The 16,423-nt window shown below is 41.2% G+C and overlaps 1 protein-coding gene across 8 annotated transcripts in view; it reads left to right on the forward strand.

The window, feature by feature from the left end:
- Positions 1–9,080, forward strand: part of LOC121318860 (fibroblast growth factor 13) — a 91,504-nt gene extending 82,424 nt beyond the window's left edge. For all 8 annotated transcript variants that reach the window (XM_041255988.1, XM_041255992.1, XM_041255987.1 and 5 more), the window contains 2 exons: positions 5,505–5,703; positions 7,680–9,080. In XM_041255988.1, the coding sequence (XP_041111922.1) occupies positions 5,505–5,703; positions 7,680–7,816 (336 nt within the window). In that variant the 3' untranslated portion in view covers positions 7,817–9,080. The remainder of the gene's footprint in view (positions 1–5,504; positions 5,704–7,679) is intronic.
- Positions 9,081–16,423: the final 7,343 nt, after the last annotated feature.

The raw sequence follows: 16,423 nt of genomic DNA on the forward strand, positions 1-16,423 counted from the left end.
AGTCTCCCATGTTCTGGATACGAGGGAACACATTTCTTGCTTCTGTGTGAAATCTCCAGCCATGGTTGAGAAGCCAATGGCGTTGGTTGTTCTGAACTGTCTCATGTATCCTTGTTGATAACATGCAGATACAAAGCAGCTCCCTAGTTGTTTGCTTTTTTTCAGTTTCGTACAGTAGCAGAAAGCCTTGCGGCTCGGTGTTATTGTCAAGCTTAATATATATATATATATATATATATATATATATATATATATATATATATATATATATATAGAGAGAGAGAGAGAGAGAGAGAGAGAGAGAGAGAGAGAGAGAGAGAGAGAGAGAGAGGATGAGAGCAGCAGTAAGAGTCAGCGTGCAGCAGAGACAGATCCGAGCTCATTTGTAATTCAAGGCAGCGAGTGACAGCAGTGCAAGGTAACTAGCCTCCTGATCAGAGTAAAGCGAGCTGGTGCCTCTCCTCTGGGGTGCGGGGGCGGCCTCTCTTCGGAGCCAAGGTGTGCGGCTCTAGTGACGAATCTGGAGAAACAGGATCCCTCGAAGGAGCTTGCTGATGGACTGCGCTGTCACAGTGAATCTTATTAACCTCGCTCCACGCACACTCAGAACACACAACGTGGCTAAAGGCACATTAGCTCTCCAGAAATAACAATGAGGGAACGGTGAACTTTGTGCAGCTCAAGTCAGAGATGAATAGCCAGGTAACTGCACTAAACCTGGAGAAAGACATCAGGGGAGCCGAGGCCCTTGAAGAAACTAATGAGCAGAAAAATACCAAGCTAGTGAGTTTGAGTCAAGATTAGTCATGCAGGTGTCTACAGAGGAACCAGTGCTGCAAAGCTGGTCTCAGTCTTCATCTGTATTTGAGCTGTGAACCCTGAATATAACCAGGCCACTTGAAATATTATGACTACTTAACACAAGCTGTAAAGAACAGTCCTCTCCCACTCTGTTACCAGCTTGATGCTAAGACCAGCTCACCAAGTGAAGATGTCGCTCTCATTGAAACCAGCCTGCTAATTACTCCGTTCTATTCAGTCCTTTTTATGGGGCTAGCATTGACTGCATTGCAGTAAATTATAATGCAGTTATTTTAAATACAGGGCGCCCTGTAACTCCTGCATCAGAGGCCAGATCATATCTTATGCAGATTTAGGTTGTCTCTGTTCAATGGGATGTCCACACCTTGCTGACTATCTGCACCACACATCGAAATGGTCTGGATTCAATCCTCTTTGTGGCATTTCACACAATAAAATAGAGGCAAGCAATATTAACAGTGATGTTTGAGTTTTGTTCCACCCTGTAATAAAATGATATGCTTCACATGCAACTCGAGAGCAGGGCAATGTTACTTACTCCAAAGTATGAAAAAAAAACTGAATTAAGATTGCTTTAGCAAGAGATATGAAGTAATGCATCTATAGTATACAGCTGAGCTCAATGTAACATGGTAGCAAATGAGGCCGGAAACTAAAATACTGCAGCCAATATATATCTTGAATAAACCCTTAACATGCCTCCAGGTGCTGGACCCTGTAGCTGTGTCAGGTCCTCTGTTTCCCAACGACACCCATTCAAATTGTGCTGGCCTAGGGCTGTCTCAGGGCCACCGCAACCCAGTACCTACAGTAATTCTTGATTTGTAGCAGATATTATTAATATTTTTTTTTCAATGCAGATCAGTAGCAATTTTATGGTGTGTGTGTGTATATATGTATATATATATATATATATATATATATATAATTGACTATTTTGGTATGTAACGGGGAATTGGTAGGTAAAACTATTTTTTTTTTAATGTTCACTATCTGGAAGATGACAGGTGAGTAAGCCTTTGTAATTTACACTGGCAGTGTGCAGTATGTATAAAATAGCAAGGAAACTCCCATTACTGGCTTATGAAGACTTGACTGCAGTCTTTCTTGTGTTGAATTGTACCCTATAGTGCTTTTAATAATATTGTTGATGGCAGTCTCTTTAGCTATTCTGCTGCTCTGCTCTGAAAAGAACTCAATTAAAGAGCTCCTCTTGGTTTTCGACCTCTGCAAGGAACTTGGTCTCAGTGCAAAAGTTGCTGGATTTTAAAGACCTGTCATCAAGCCAATTAATTATTTCAATATTTAGTAGCAATACTGTAGTTACCCATCATGCAACTGCAAGAATCCTTCCTTTGTGCATTAGTGGCCATTTTTTTTATCATATATTTATACTTTATTAAGTACTCCTGTGTACTGTAAGCCTACGCTAGAATTTAATGTGTGCTTTCAATTGCCCATTATTTTAGTTTAGAGCCTTAATACAGTTTTTTTCATTACAGAACAGACAAGAGGGCTTTATACACAAGGCATCAAGCAGGAGACTGTGTGTGTGTGGAGTTTCTTTCCTGGAGGTTCTCCACTAAAAATAAACTGCCACGTTGTTTTAAACCTCTGACTACATCAATAAAAGAGATGATAGGGTTTGAGGCATGCAACTGCACGCTATGATTCTATGGTTCTGTCATTCACAATTGGCTTGAAAAAGTTAAATTTAGCAGCCACATTTGTTGTAGCCTGCAGTGACAGTTTTATTTTTTGCTTACTCATTTTCTTTATGTTTCAGTAAAAAAAAACGGGGCCATGTTTTTCCTGCCCTCCTGACTTTTATTGACCATTTGGTGTAAGGATTTTTGGTGCAGCTGGAGGGTGTTTATGTAATCTCAGAGAAATTCCATTCAGAATCTCGGACTCGAATGCTGTACAGTATATCGCTTTCATCCTGACAGTGTCACTGGTCCTCAGTTGGTTCTAAAGTACTGCAGTATTTATGAGTCAGCTATACCTTTTCCTTTTTTTTATTAAAAATGTACATTTTTAGACAGGTTGCTTTTCTGTATCAGAAACAGGAAGGGAACACTTTCTGAAGGATGATAAGGAAGCTATTTAAATCGTCTACGTCATTAAACAATGATCCCATTTATAGGGTTAGACTCAAATACTGCCCCCTATTTTTACCCTTTAACTTGGTGACATTCAATCAGTTAGAATTTTAAAATGGCATCCTGCCATAGCTGGAAGTTTGACTGAGTAGCGCTGCAGAGCAAAGGCAATGCACACAAAGAAGCATTATACCTGAATCCTTCACCCTGAGGGACAGAACTGACAGTGCTGAAGGTCATGTAATAGATAATCAGAGCATTTCAGATGAATGTTATCAGTGATGATGATGGGAATACTAGAGAAGTTATTGGAACCTGGCAATAGCAGGTTTAAAGCCTCTGGTATCTTCACATCCATACCCTCGCCCCTCCCCTGAGGCAAAGTCTCTCTGCTTTCAAAGAGATTGATAGGAGCTGGTGATTCGCTCGGGGAAGCCCATTTGCTGTGTCCAGACACAGTGAGAGAGTGGAAACAGCAGTAGTGTAAACTCATTTTTCTTTCTCTTGCTTTTTTGTTTGTTTGTTTGTTTGTTGGGTTTTGACATTGTAATCTGTGTCTCGCAGAAAATGCACTGCTGGGGAATGTATATGTAAAGTCATATACGGTGCTGTATAGATTTAAGACTAGTCCCCAAGCATCCTGCTCTGAAGTCTTTTTTATGAATACTAGGCTCATAGATATTTTATTATAGATAGTACAAATCAAGCCTTCTTTTATCCAGCAGCGGTCTAGAACGGTTTGAATATCAAACTGTATTTTATTCATGAAGGATCCTGAACGCATTGTGAATAGGTCCCAGTGACAGAGCGATGTGTTTACCTAGCAAAATAATTGGAATATCAATGTGTTTTTAGGACCTACTAGTCCTTTTCATAAAGGCGGGCAATGTATTTGTTCATGAGACAGGGTAAATATATTTGTAATGAATATTTTGTGTACAGTGTGTACTTTCATATGGCTGTAGTGGTTGAGTGACACAGGCATGTTTTTATTGGCAAGAGGTGATTTCTCTTCGATTTGGAGTCATAAATTTGGTCTCATATTGTGCTTCAGAAAGCGCTGCCCTGCCTAATCCTTCTTCTTTGTGAAAGCATGCTTCGATTTGTAAGAAATACATGTCCTGCTTCACAGTTAAACGAATTATAAAACCAGAATAATGAAGATGTGCCTAACTGCAGCTGGGGCCAGCATCTAAGAGCATTAATCCAAGGTATGACTGTATTGATCTTTCCCATGCAGGCAGATGTGGTTAAAAGTCATCGAGCTGTTTCAAATGCATCTGTGCTCGAGACAATGGAGGGAGCGTACAGCTGCTCGTATTATTTCACAAGATTACCCCACAAGCACGTTGTTAGCCTTTTTAATAAATCAGTATCTGCATCGTGGACCCGTGGAGCTAATTGAAGGAGAAAAACAGGCTTAAGAAAATAGGAAAAGTAAGTGCTCAGATGAAATCCTATAATGAAACCGAGCGCCAGAATGAATCACTGAGCAATTCTCTTGTGTTGCCTGAGGAATCGCTGGTTCTGTACAAATAAAGATTTAATCAACGCTTATTAGATAAATATAGGTTTCCCAAGTAAAAGTCAAAGAAAGGAAGGTTATGTTAATGTGCAGGGTTCATTTCTTTAAAAAGACAAGAACATCAGTGGGTGCTACATCCGTGCAGAATCATTAGGGAGAAAGCGGGAAGAGGTCTTATCAGAATGTGAACCAGTCAGCACGGGAAACCATGTGTTCCACTCATGTAGTGGCTTCATCAGATTCCAGCTGTCAGCTCAGAGCTCGCACTGTTGTCTCCAGGGACCTCTTGCAAGAGTGGAGAGAGCTTTCAGCGCGCGCCCTGCAAAAGTTCTGCAGAAGTTTGTGCTTGTTTCTATTGTAGTGTGATACACTTCTGTAAGGCCTATCTTCATAACAATGCAAGACAGCACTGATTTAGTATTTTAATAGGGCTGTGCAAAGAATAACCCACAAGAGACAGCCTTTATCAAAATAGGTCCTTTTGTGCTAAGAAAAGCAGAACATTTAGAACACACTCTTTGGTGTATATTTATATTGAAGTATCTAAAATAGCAGTGGAGCTCACTTTTAATATTTAATGGTATGCAGATTCCTCTCCATTTAGATCAGCTGAATAGAGTCCTATGTGAGTGGACACTTTGAACTTGATAAGCAAAAATAAAAATGTGAAAGAGGAAGAGGTTTCTCTGATTCCTGTTGTGTACCATGATATGTGCATAGCTAGGAGTAGCAAAGCATAGAGAAAGCATGTTATATTTCAGGCAAGCAGCCTCTGCCCTGTCACCACGGGAAATCACAAACATGGCTGTGGAGTAAATCGCTAGTTTAAAAATGCATTCACTGCGTACATGCGCCTTTGATAAGCTTTTCAACCGTGATATTTTTATGTTTTCAGACACCCCTACAAACACAAAACACTCCTCAGTCTTCTCGCTTGCTGTGCTGCTGCTGTGAGGTGCCAGGCTGTGACAGACACGTCTTTGTGTGAGCTCCGAGGAGGAGCAGCCAGTCTGCCTCTCTGCGTCTCTCACTGTCTGCCTCTCTGTCTCTTTCAGGAACACTTCACGCCAGAATGCAAGTTTAAAGAGTCTGTGTTTGAGAACTACTACGTGACATATTCCTCGATGATATACAGGCAGCAGCAGTCAGGCAGGGGCTGGTACCTGGGTCTTAACAAGGAGGGTGAGATCATGAAGGGGAATCACGTGAAGAAAAACAAGCCAGCCGCCCACTTCCTTCCCAAACCCTTGAAAGGTATGCTTGTGTGTCTACCACTCGGAATGAGATTCTCATTGCAACAGGAAAGCATTGCAACCGGGTTCAGGATATTGCTGTTCAAATAGCATCAAGATGTATTGCAGAGCTGAGAGTCACTGATGCACTCATTCCAGGGAGAGGTCAATTTTGCTTTGGTTCGTTTATTAATCTGTTGCGTTTGGTATTGTTACTGAAATGCTGGCACAAGCCAATCCATTGACAATAGCACCCAGTGAGAGCTGGAAGATGCAGGCTGATAGGCACACTGTCACACTGCAAAAGGTGAGAGTTATAATTTCATACTTTCTATTAAACAGAAATAAACAATCTGGCAGCACCCTCACATTACGGGGCACAGCCATATCATTCCATTGTAATAACTGGGTAATGACCAGTGTTCTTGCTTGGTAGCTGCATGTGGATGAGGGTGTAATTACCTGGAACTGTGCCTTGGTGTTACCATGTAATTACATCAGGTAACACAATGCTGGTCACAATTTCTATGAATTACACAGTAGTTGCAATAGTGGTTGTCTGTTACCCAGTTATTGCAATGGAATCACACTGTTATTAATGCCCTATAATGTAAAATGCTACATGTCTTGTCTGTGCGAAGCCAACAATCTTGGTCATTTCATTTTGAGACTAGTTTTCCCAGCTTTCCCAGCGTCATGAGCTGTAACAGTCATGTTATACTGCAGTCATGTACTGCAGGGCTCTGCCTGACTCTGCGTCACATGGCCGCTCGGACGTGCTAATGATCTTCACTGGACTCCAGAGCTCCAGTGCAAAGGAAGGGAACTCAGTCAGTGGGCTACACAAATAATATTTCAATCCAATAAGGGATTCATTAGCATCCTTTTGACCAAACATGTGGTGATTAATGATTTCCCAAGAAGGGATGTCAAAGTTTAGAACCTTTCAGATCGATACAGTACTGGGAGAATTCTTATTTGCTGTTTATTCTGGCATCCGCTGGCCTCTTCGGCTTTGCAAAAGCAATAAATCATAAAAAAATGTACGGCTGCCAAGCAAGATTCTAAGATCTCTGTGTAAAACCAGTGGCTGGTACACTTCTGATCGTTACAGTGTGTCCCCCATCAGCCTATTTATTGTCACAGTAAACCAGCTACACTGTAGCAGCAGAGCCTGCTGTGATACACGCGGGCGATTGCTTTCTGTTTGTGAATTAACAATGCTGGGTTTAGTTCTATGTTCCTGTAGGAGACACTTGTTTCAGTCAAGCAGTTGAAATTGCACTTCAGTGAAAGTGAAAAGGAGAACGATCCAGCCAGCCGTGTCCTATATGCACGGTTTGTGGGCCCCTCGCGAGAGAATTAGCATTCAAAGAGGCAGGGCGGCGGCGAGAGCAGCAGTGGAAAAGTGCAGCATGTGAAATAAGCAAAGGATTTCCAGCAGACTCTTTGCTTTGGCAATTAAAAAGCATTGGTCTGGAGCGAAAAAAAATAGTTCTTGCTGATATGGAGTAATTAGAGTAATTACATTAAGTGTCTCTAATTACTGTGTATTTACATAGTGGTTACTTAAATACATGTGCGCATCCACATAATTACAATGTTATTATATGAGTACACAATTGTATTAGAAAAGGGTTAGGGTTTATATCATGCAAAAAAAAATGACACATTAAGTATATTGTAACAATGCACAATAATATTGTAATTGTGTAAGTACACGCATAGTTTCTAAATAGTTCATGTAAAGTGCCTTTTAAATTATCTTGGATTATTGGGATTTATTTTCATCTGCACTGTAATGGCTTTCAGTGCATTTAGTCAAAACATACATTACATTGTATGTAAACCTCTTTCCAGTTTTGTTTTCCAGATATTTAACTTAACTGAAGTCAATGTGATCCGCTTGGTTTCAATGTGATCCGCTTGGTTTCAGTATCTCCGCTGGTTTATTCCTGTGTTGGCTGACGGCCTCCTTGTTCCTCTTCTGTCTTGCAGTCGCCATGTACAGAGAGCCTTCGCTCCACGATCTCACAGAGTTCTCTCGCTCAGGCAGCGGCACTCCCACCAAGAGCAGAAGCGCGTCGGCAGTGTTGAACGGGGGCAAAGCAGTGAGCCAGAATGAGTCGACGTAGCCAGGACCCCCCCCACCCCCCCACTGGGGCAGAGCCTTGTATGTCTGGTAATCTTACCTCTGGATGCTGTTGACTTTACATAGACTTCTCTCTCTCTTTCTCTCTCTCCTTCTCTCTCTCTCCTAATCATCTGCGGTTCAGGACAAAATACTAATCAAAAGAAAATTAAACAAAACTAGAAACTGAACTTAAGAGCATAAGTCACACTCTCATTACCAACCATTTAGCTGTTCTGGGGTTTCATTTCCCTTGGACTATTAGGTCCCGATGTATCTAGAATATACATCTCTCTCAAGACATCTAGGCAGCCAGAGAAAGCTTCTATGCACCATCTGGTTATAGAGGAGAAGTGCCCGGCTATAGTGTCTGTCGTCTGTGCTTTTTTTTATGGGAGCCAAGCGAAACTAACCAGTGTTAAAGTCCAGGTCCTGCTGGCAAGAGTTACTGTCCAGCCAAAAAGGAAAACAAGGGCATTGTCTCTAAAAATTGGGGGAAAAGGAAACATTCAGCTGATTTGAAAAAGGGGTCAGACATGTGGCTCTCCTCTGCTTGTTGATTTGCAGCTGAGAGGTTTGTTTTCTGTTCATCCCCGCTGTTCTACTAACAGAATGAATTTACGCACAGCTGTGGGTTGTGCAAACAGCGAGGCGCAGGTATTGAAGGTCTCCTACAATTCATTTCACATTCGGGCTGGGGAGGGGGGGTCGGGTTAAACAAGTGTTTGTGTGTGTGATTTGAAGGAAAATAAAAAAAAAGATCAAAACAAGCCAGGTCTCAATTCTAATTATTCCCATTATGTTGTTTTACTCTAGTGGGCCAGTCTCTAGTCTGTAAGCGATCCAGTGGTCGTCAGCCCCGATCTGTAGTGTTCTCATTGGCTGATCATTGGTCACCATTATTGTATGTATGATGAGATCCCCTGTCCAGGTCACTGTCTTTTTTTTGTGTAGAAATAATTAATTGTGGTGACTGAATTTTCTAGTAAAACAAAAAAGGAACATACCATTTGTAAAAGTGAACTCTAATTTAGAATTTTTTTTAGGTGAACATGTCTGTTGCATGGGAGAAAGCTGGAGCTAATGGAATAGGGTTGCATGATATAGGATATGTGTCTTAAAACCATGTTGGGTCATGTATTCAATCTGTCCAAGGATAAAACACTATGTCCAGGCAGGCTTTTCTGTCGGGTACCATCCAGTTGTTTATTATTTGTTGTATTCACTCACAAAAAAAAAATGCACTGAATAAAATATTTATATTAAGATATACTTTTAAAAAGTGTGTTGCTTCCTACATTCTTACGAGTCATCTTTTACTATGTCTGTGTTGTTTTTTTGTGGCATTGCCAGCATTGCCACAAATTGCCAGCAGGGGTTAATTTGTGCCGGATCGGTATGTTTTAGGATGCGATTCTATGACCTAAGGCTAGTTTTTTTTTCACAACCCAAAAAACCTGTCATTCCTGTTCATCAGATTAGTCGGCCAGCCACCGGTATTGTTCAGACCTGAAGATTATATTAAAGCATGGCTAAGCAAAGGTTGGCATGCAGCTACTGACACCAAACGATAAGGCGTGAAACCAACAAGCAGATGAGAACTGGAAGCAAATGTGGAAGCTGCTGTAAATTAAGGTCAGTGCATTAGGTCTAGAAACAAAAATGCTGTCTCTGTTCCCTAATTATGAGCCGGTACAATTTTGTTTACAAATGAATCCCTTATTTTGGTAAGATATTAAACACGTTGTATTAGCCTAGCTTACCACTGCGTAGTTCCTGTTAATTATCACCTAGTTCATACAAAGCAAGTTCTGTGCATCTCAAAACTAAGCTCTTCCCTGTCCTGATTTTTCATTGTCTAACTCAGTGCTGCTCATGTGTGGCTCCTCCAGTTCATTCCAAACCAGGACTTTCTTCCAACTCCTCATCAACCAGGTTCAATGAAATCATTTAAAGACATGGCTGGAGTAAGGCTCTGAGTTGCTCAGTTGAATCATTTAAGGACATGGTTGGAATAAGATCCTGGACTGGAATTGATGGAAAGAGCCACAAGTGAGTACCACTAGTCTTAAGTAATCAAATGACTGTATTTAGATTTACTGTACTTATAAGAGTAAGCGTATACTTAGAACTTAAATGTGCTATATTTGATTGGAATTTATTTAATCACAACTAATGCATATGCTGTATTCTGCAATTACCAAATCGTAAATATGCTCATAATAATAATATATTCTGGAAAATAAAAATAAAATCCATACAGGGTTTACTCAGCTAGTTGGGTTCTAGGCTTATTCTCGGTAGAACCGTTATACTGCAGCCTGACAGTCCGATGGTCAGGCTGGAACCCACTTTATTCCCTGTTGAACTGAATGGTTATTTTATGAGACAGAAACAAGAGCTCTCCTATTGATTTTGTTTCCTTTCCTTCTGACCTGATTTTGCAGTAACAACAAAAGAGAGCTTCAATCAGTGCTTTAGTGCAGGGCTGGACAGCAATGACATCTTAAATTATTGACGAGTGTCTCAAAATGGTCATGATAATCCCAATTATCGTAAATCATCTTCTTTTATTGTGACGCCAGGCTTTTCTTTCTGTCTGCTCTCTTCCACAGAAATGCTTTTGTAATACCCAATTCAATCAAACAAATCCATCCTTCCCCCCCAGTATTGCTGTATGTGCAAATCTGTTGCGTACAGGAAGAAAGAGGAACCAAACATCTCGTTAGCAGTGCTTCTGATCCTTTCTGTCCTTTTAGATGGTTTCAGATTTTCCAATCGAATGATCAGTGCTCTCACTTTGAGCTCTCTCGTGGTTCTGCACAGACCAGAGTACCGTCCCTGTCACCAGTCAACATGAATCACTAGCGTTCCCTCAATTTATAGTTGCTTGATTTATTCAGTATGTTTAACAATGAAGTTTAGAACATTGCCAAAAATCGAGCGAATTCTCTCAGTCTTTATAACAAACTCAAACTATCATAGTTATTATTTATTCTTTTGCATTGAATAATACACAGATGTTTTCAGATTAAGGGATCCTTAAACTAAAGTGTGTCAGGTATTTTTTTTTTGTTCTAGCATTTTAACTCCCAGGCTTGTTTCTGTGAGTCGCTGTATTATTCTAGCAGGGGGCTGTGTGAGGCTGTTCGATATTTGATGGTGTCAGTGAGTATTGACCTGCTTGAAGAACGCAGCACAAGACCTCTCCATGAGGTGACTGAGCACCACACTGCAGTGCTTCTCTCTCTAATGTCCTGTTTGATAGCCTATACTGCTCGGAGTAACCAGTTTATATAATGAATCAATATAAGAGTTTGTGTCTCAAGGTGAATGCTGTCATGCCAGCCACCCTACGAAATGCAATGCATATATTAGATAACTATGACTATTAATATGCATAAGCATGTTTTCGGTTGTGATTTGTGAAGTCTACACATCTGTTTGCTCTTGCTTTATTTTTGGTGATTATAGCCTGGCTGATATTTGATTAGGAAATTGGTAGGTTGCACCTCTAATAAAGACGCACCTTGGATTTACGTAAACAAATCCGGTCGCTTTCAGGATACTGTCACGTCACTGGTCTTTGTGCTTGATGTGCAGTGGTGCTAACATCCCCTCTTTAAAAGCATGATTAATAGTATGTGGGCAAGCGTGCATTTTCTTTCTCTCTGCCTGCCTACAAAATTTACTTAATTAGAAACTAGACATTCCAATTCATTAAACAGGATTGATCTTCTGCTTTAAGCCTGAACATTTTAAGCAAGCAGTGTTCTCATTTGGGTCAGTCAGCAACTGTGCACATTGATTGGCTAATAATGAAATGGGGACGAGCAGGTGCTGTTTTCATTGTGCAACACTGAAGTTCATGGGCTTAGACTTGAACTTGCCTTGACATGCCTGAGCCGGGACTAGGGGATTGAAAGAACCAAATTAAATACTTATCTGTGTCTCCAACTGCTTTAAGCTGAGGGAACACCAAGCCACTGTATGTCTTGGAACTTGCTTTCAGGAGGCTAGGTTTCAGGCTACTGGGGTTTGATACAGCAAAGTTGCCTCCTGGAACTAGGTCTTAAGCCACTCTTCGTGTTCCCTCAGCTTTAGGTTTGCCGGATGAATGAAGTTCCAGTTTTTCTGGGCTGGCACTTTGGTTACATTTGTGAGGTGAAATTGAAATTGGTTATTTCACATTGTGGAGAAAATAAGGGCAATCACCTAACTGAGAAATGTAAAAACAAACAAAGTTCCGCGGTTGCTAAGCTACAGAACAACTGGAGCCTTTGCAGCAGAAGCAGTGACTCAGCACTTTCCAGCCAGTGTGAGCACAGCTCACTGTGAACTTTCCTCCTGGAGTTTTCTTTCCAGAAGGATCGAGTTTTTCATTTATTTCATCTTGGCCACACTGGGGAGCGCACTGAGACGGAACAAGCCATTTTCAAAGTTGGCTGCCTGTCGGCAGCATACTGGTGCATTCAAACAAATAGACAACCGATATTAATATGTATTTTATAATTAATAATTAATATATATTTCCCGGTTTTGAGGAAGCCATCCCGGGAATTCAATATGCCTTCTCGGGACACTAAATTGTGCACAAGTTAGATGCATCAGGATACAGTAGTCCTGCAATAGACTCACAATATGAATTGGTTGTCAATACTATAGTAGCAGTATTACCAATATTTCCCATTGGATAATGATATGATTTCCAAAGAGAGTTTAAACTATATAACCTCCCATCTGTTCGGAGGTGCTAGCTTGTTTTTATTTTGTACCTCGGAGGTGGCAGCCCCAGTCAGTGATTGGATGGTTGCATATTAAAGCACTCTTTTTCCCTCAGATGTGTCGCTTCCTGTTTCGTTTTGCTATTTCTTTATGTTCACAATCCAGTACTTGCAGATCGGCAGGCCAGAATACCTGATTCTAAGTGAGCTGTAGCTTTTGGGGTCAAATGCAATGTGCTCGTTGAGTTTGTGTCAGTGCAAAGTGTGCTTTTACTGTGCTGGTCTAATAAGTTCATTAGAGAAACACAGGTCAGCCCTACAGCACTGACACTGGCACTACTCTGAGGTGATTATTCTTTTAAAAGAGTCTTGCCAGAAGCGAAATATCATTTCTGCGAATGAAAATCTTCCTAAAACCCTGCTTTTTGATATCTGAAGTTCTGTGTGTTTTCGACAATCCCCCAAAACACCAGGCGATCTGCGGTGAGTAAATCTACAGGACTCAGAACACATTTCATCACCTCACACTATGAAATAAAATATATCTCCCTTCCATTCCCATCTAGTTAGTTCTCACAAACCAAAAATCGCAGTTCCATATCATTTAGCAATTCATAACATCACAGTTCCATTAAGCGGATGGGGCTGCACTCCACCATGGCAACCTAACAAGACTTCTTATTGGGCTAACTGCTGCCTGGCAACCCCCGAGACAGGAAACAAAGGAGATTTGTTCAGGTGGCAGGAATCGCACTGCAGCTGAAGTTCGGTTCTTTACAGCAGCCCACACTACATTGTTGCTCTCAGTGTTCTATGAGCCTAGCTTCCTATAGTAGATGCCAATTAGCTTGGAGCAGTAGGCTAGCGATGCGTAGCAACGTGTGGCTCGCAGTGTATTCCACTGAAACGCATTACTATCTCATGGTGTGGCTCTCAGAGTGGAATACATCTTGTTTGAGCTTTTTAACTGGTGACACTTCTTAAGTGTTTTATTAGCGATCCAGTCCCTGTGATGTACCCAGATCTCTCTTTCTCTCTCTCTCTCTCTCTCTCTCTCTCTCTCTCTCTCTCTCTCTCTCTCTCTCTCTCTCTCTCTCTCTCTCTCTCTTTCTCTCTCTGCACCTCTCTCTGTCTGCCTCAGTCTCTTCCACCCTCACTTATCTTCTGCCTCAGTCTCTTCCACCCTCACTTATCTTTACTGTACTTTATCACTTGTGTGGCAGGTGCAGAAAACTGTGTAATGGAATTTGGAGTTCCTGTTATCCGCTTTGGTGAGGAAGGCAATATTTTAGCTGCGCCCCTTAGTGGACTGCCCACATTAACCATGTTCATACCCTATTTTTTTTCAAACTGACAGCTTAGGTAAACCTATTTCAGACTTATTTTTTTGTCTGCCGGTTTTCCAGCTACCCACTTGAAAGTTAAGTAATAGCTATGCTATGTCCCACAGTGGATGCACACACAGCTGTACTTAAAACAGCAGTTGAGTGCAGTTTCGTCCTCATCTGCAGAAATCCTCTCCCAGGAGGCTTATTAAAATGCGCTGTAACATTATTTACATCAGAACTGCTCTGCAGCTTTAAGAATTTTCCAAAAAGGTAAAATGATGAAGCAGTTCCTTGTGAGAACATTCATCTTGACAATCTCAGAGCACATGCAGTGCTGATTATCGCTGTTTGCACTCTGGAGCAGAGGAGTCCCTGCATTAGGTCCCTGGAGAGCATTTATAGCTGCCTCAATAATTTACTGTCAAGGAATGACTGTGGAATGAATGGCCCCTACTGGCCAAATAGGCACATTTGTGCATAAAAGACATGACTACAAACCCCACTTGGATTCCCCTTTAGCAAAACTATAACGTGTCTGCCTTTAGTGCAGGGTTGGCAGTTCAAATCCAGACCACAGAGAAAATTAAATATAATAAAACAAATAAAGTGTTACAACAGCACCATCCAAGTGATTAGCGTAGTGGATGCATGCTGATGCCAGGTATTGACAAGGTGACAAAGACTCTTCGATTTTTTTCTCATACGCTAGAGGGAGGTGCTGTTATTCCATATTCTTCTGCCAAAGCCTACGAGCTGCCCCGTGGTTCACCTTGTAAATGCCCTGCTGTTCGGAGACTGGGTTCAGTCATTCAGTATTGATTGCCCTTTTTGCACCAAGTTGCCAGTCTTGGTTCGGTTTTTCATCCTGCCACGTTTTTGAAGGTTAGGGACAACCACAAGCAGGGTGTAGGTAGGAATAATTAAAACAGTCAAACAACAGTAACACAAACAAATGCACCCACACTAAAAACTCAAGAGGCGGTACAAAGGAACATGTCTGAGTCCAAACAGACCATTTAAAGGTGACCTCAGAACAAGCATTGTCAGTCTCTCTGCATCATTAAATCTGGCAGTGCATACATTTACTCATCCAATTTAAAAGCTAGCAGGGGACAGAAGACTCAAGGCTCTTCATTACACAAGATTCTTTTCAATTTTTTTCTTTCAATATACTCCAGCCAAAGGGGGCAACTGCCTTCAACCAGCAGCTAACCCTTTGCTAATTAGGAGATGACAGTCCTGTTCCCACCTTTTCCAGCCTCCAAAGAGCCCAAACTGGAAGAGAGCAATCAGAAATGGAACAACCCACTGGATTAGATCTGTCCTGTGGAGTCCTGGACAGGCTTTCTCAGAGTATGAAAAGTCCAGCTCCATTAATTCCTGTAAATACCTCCTTGTGAGTAAACAGCTCATTGAGGCTGTGGGTGACGATGACAGAAAACCTTCCCAGGCTTGCTGGCGCGCTGATAGTTTTCCTGAATCATGAATTGCTGTTACACAACCACTATTTGTACTAAAAGGCAGAACTGCAAAGTAGGTGAGCAATAAATGTATCTGCCGTACAGCACAGCTTAATTACAAGAGCCGTTCTCATGCCCAGGCAGTGTTTAGTACACAAGAGGGAATCCCATCTTCTGTTTTTAAGGCTTCTAATTATGTAGCTTGAATCAGGTGGCAACACCTTTCATAATGCAGATCCCGCTAACAAAGCTGCTACAGAGTGTTCTCTCTTCCAGACAGCCTGCTTCACTGTGCGTATTTTAGTTTGGTGTCTTGTTATTCCAAATGTATTATTATTATTATTATTATTATTATTATTATTATTATTATTATTATTATTATTATTCAGTTTGTATTCTGATCTTTACTGTCCAGAGTGATTGTTCTTTCCATCCTAATTTGAGTGGCGGCTCATAGCCAATAAGCAGAAGGTGGGCAGAGGACTGGCACACGATCAATCAGTTTCTCTGTTTCTCTGTTTCTCTTGTCGAGTCGAGTCAGGTACAATCAGAGTGCCAAATGTGCTCCAGTCCCCGTCTCACCTCTCCTGAAGTTTGAAACCTATGGGGAGCCAAAAGGATTTTGGACTACTAAGTTATCCATCACACTCCGGGGCCTATTTTAATAATCTAAACCATGGCAGATCTTAATACCACAGCCCTAAAACGATAGATCACATCCGACACTGTGAAGATCATTAATAATAATGCATGCATACCTGCATTTTTGTTATGTTGTTGAATTCCCCCTACTTTTATTTTAGGGTGTTTGCAGTCATTCTAAATGGATATGTATTCTGTCGCTCCATTATTGAGTTCTTATCATGTTCTGCCTTAAATAATTCAAATGACATTATAATCCACTTACTCTTAACCCTATGTCAGAGGTAACCAGCAGAAGAATTGTGAAATCCTTTCTAAGCCGGCACATCTACAGTAATATATCTGCATCAGCTTGTTTTGCCACTGGCTAAGCTGAGTGAGTGGGCTGTAACCAAGCGTATAGTTTGTGAAACAGCCTCAAAGCCTCTTGAAACTGCATTGCTCTGTGCGAAACTAT

Source organism: Polyodon spathula, chromosome 7 (genome assembly GCF_017654505.1).
Source record: "Polyodon spathula isolate WHYD16114869_AA chromosome 7, ASM1765450v1, whole genome shotgun sequence".
Classification (NCBI taxonomy): Eukaryota; Metazoa; Chordata; class Actinopteri; order Acipenseriformes; family Polyodontidae; genus Polyodon; species Polyodon spathula.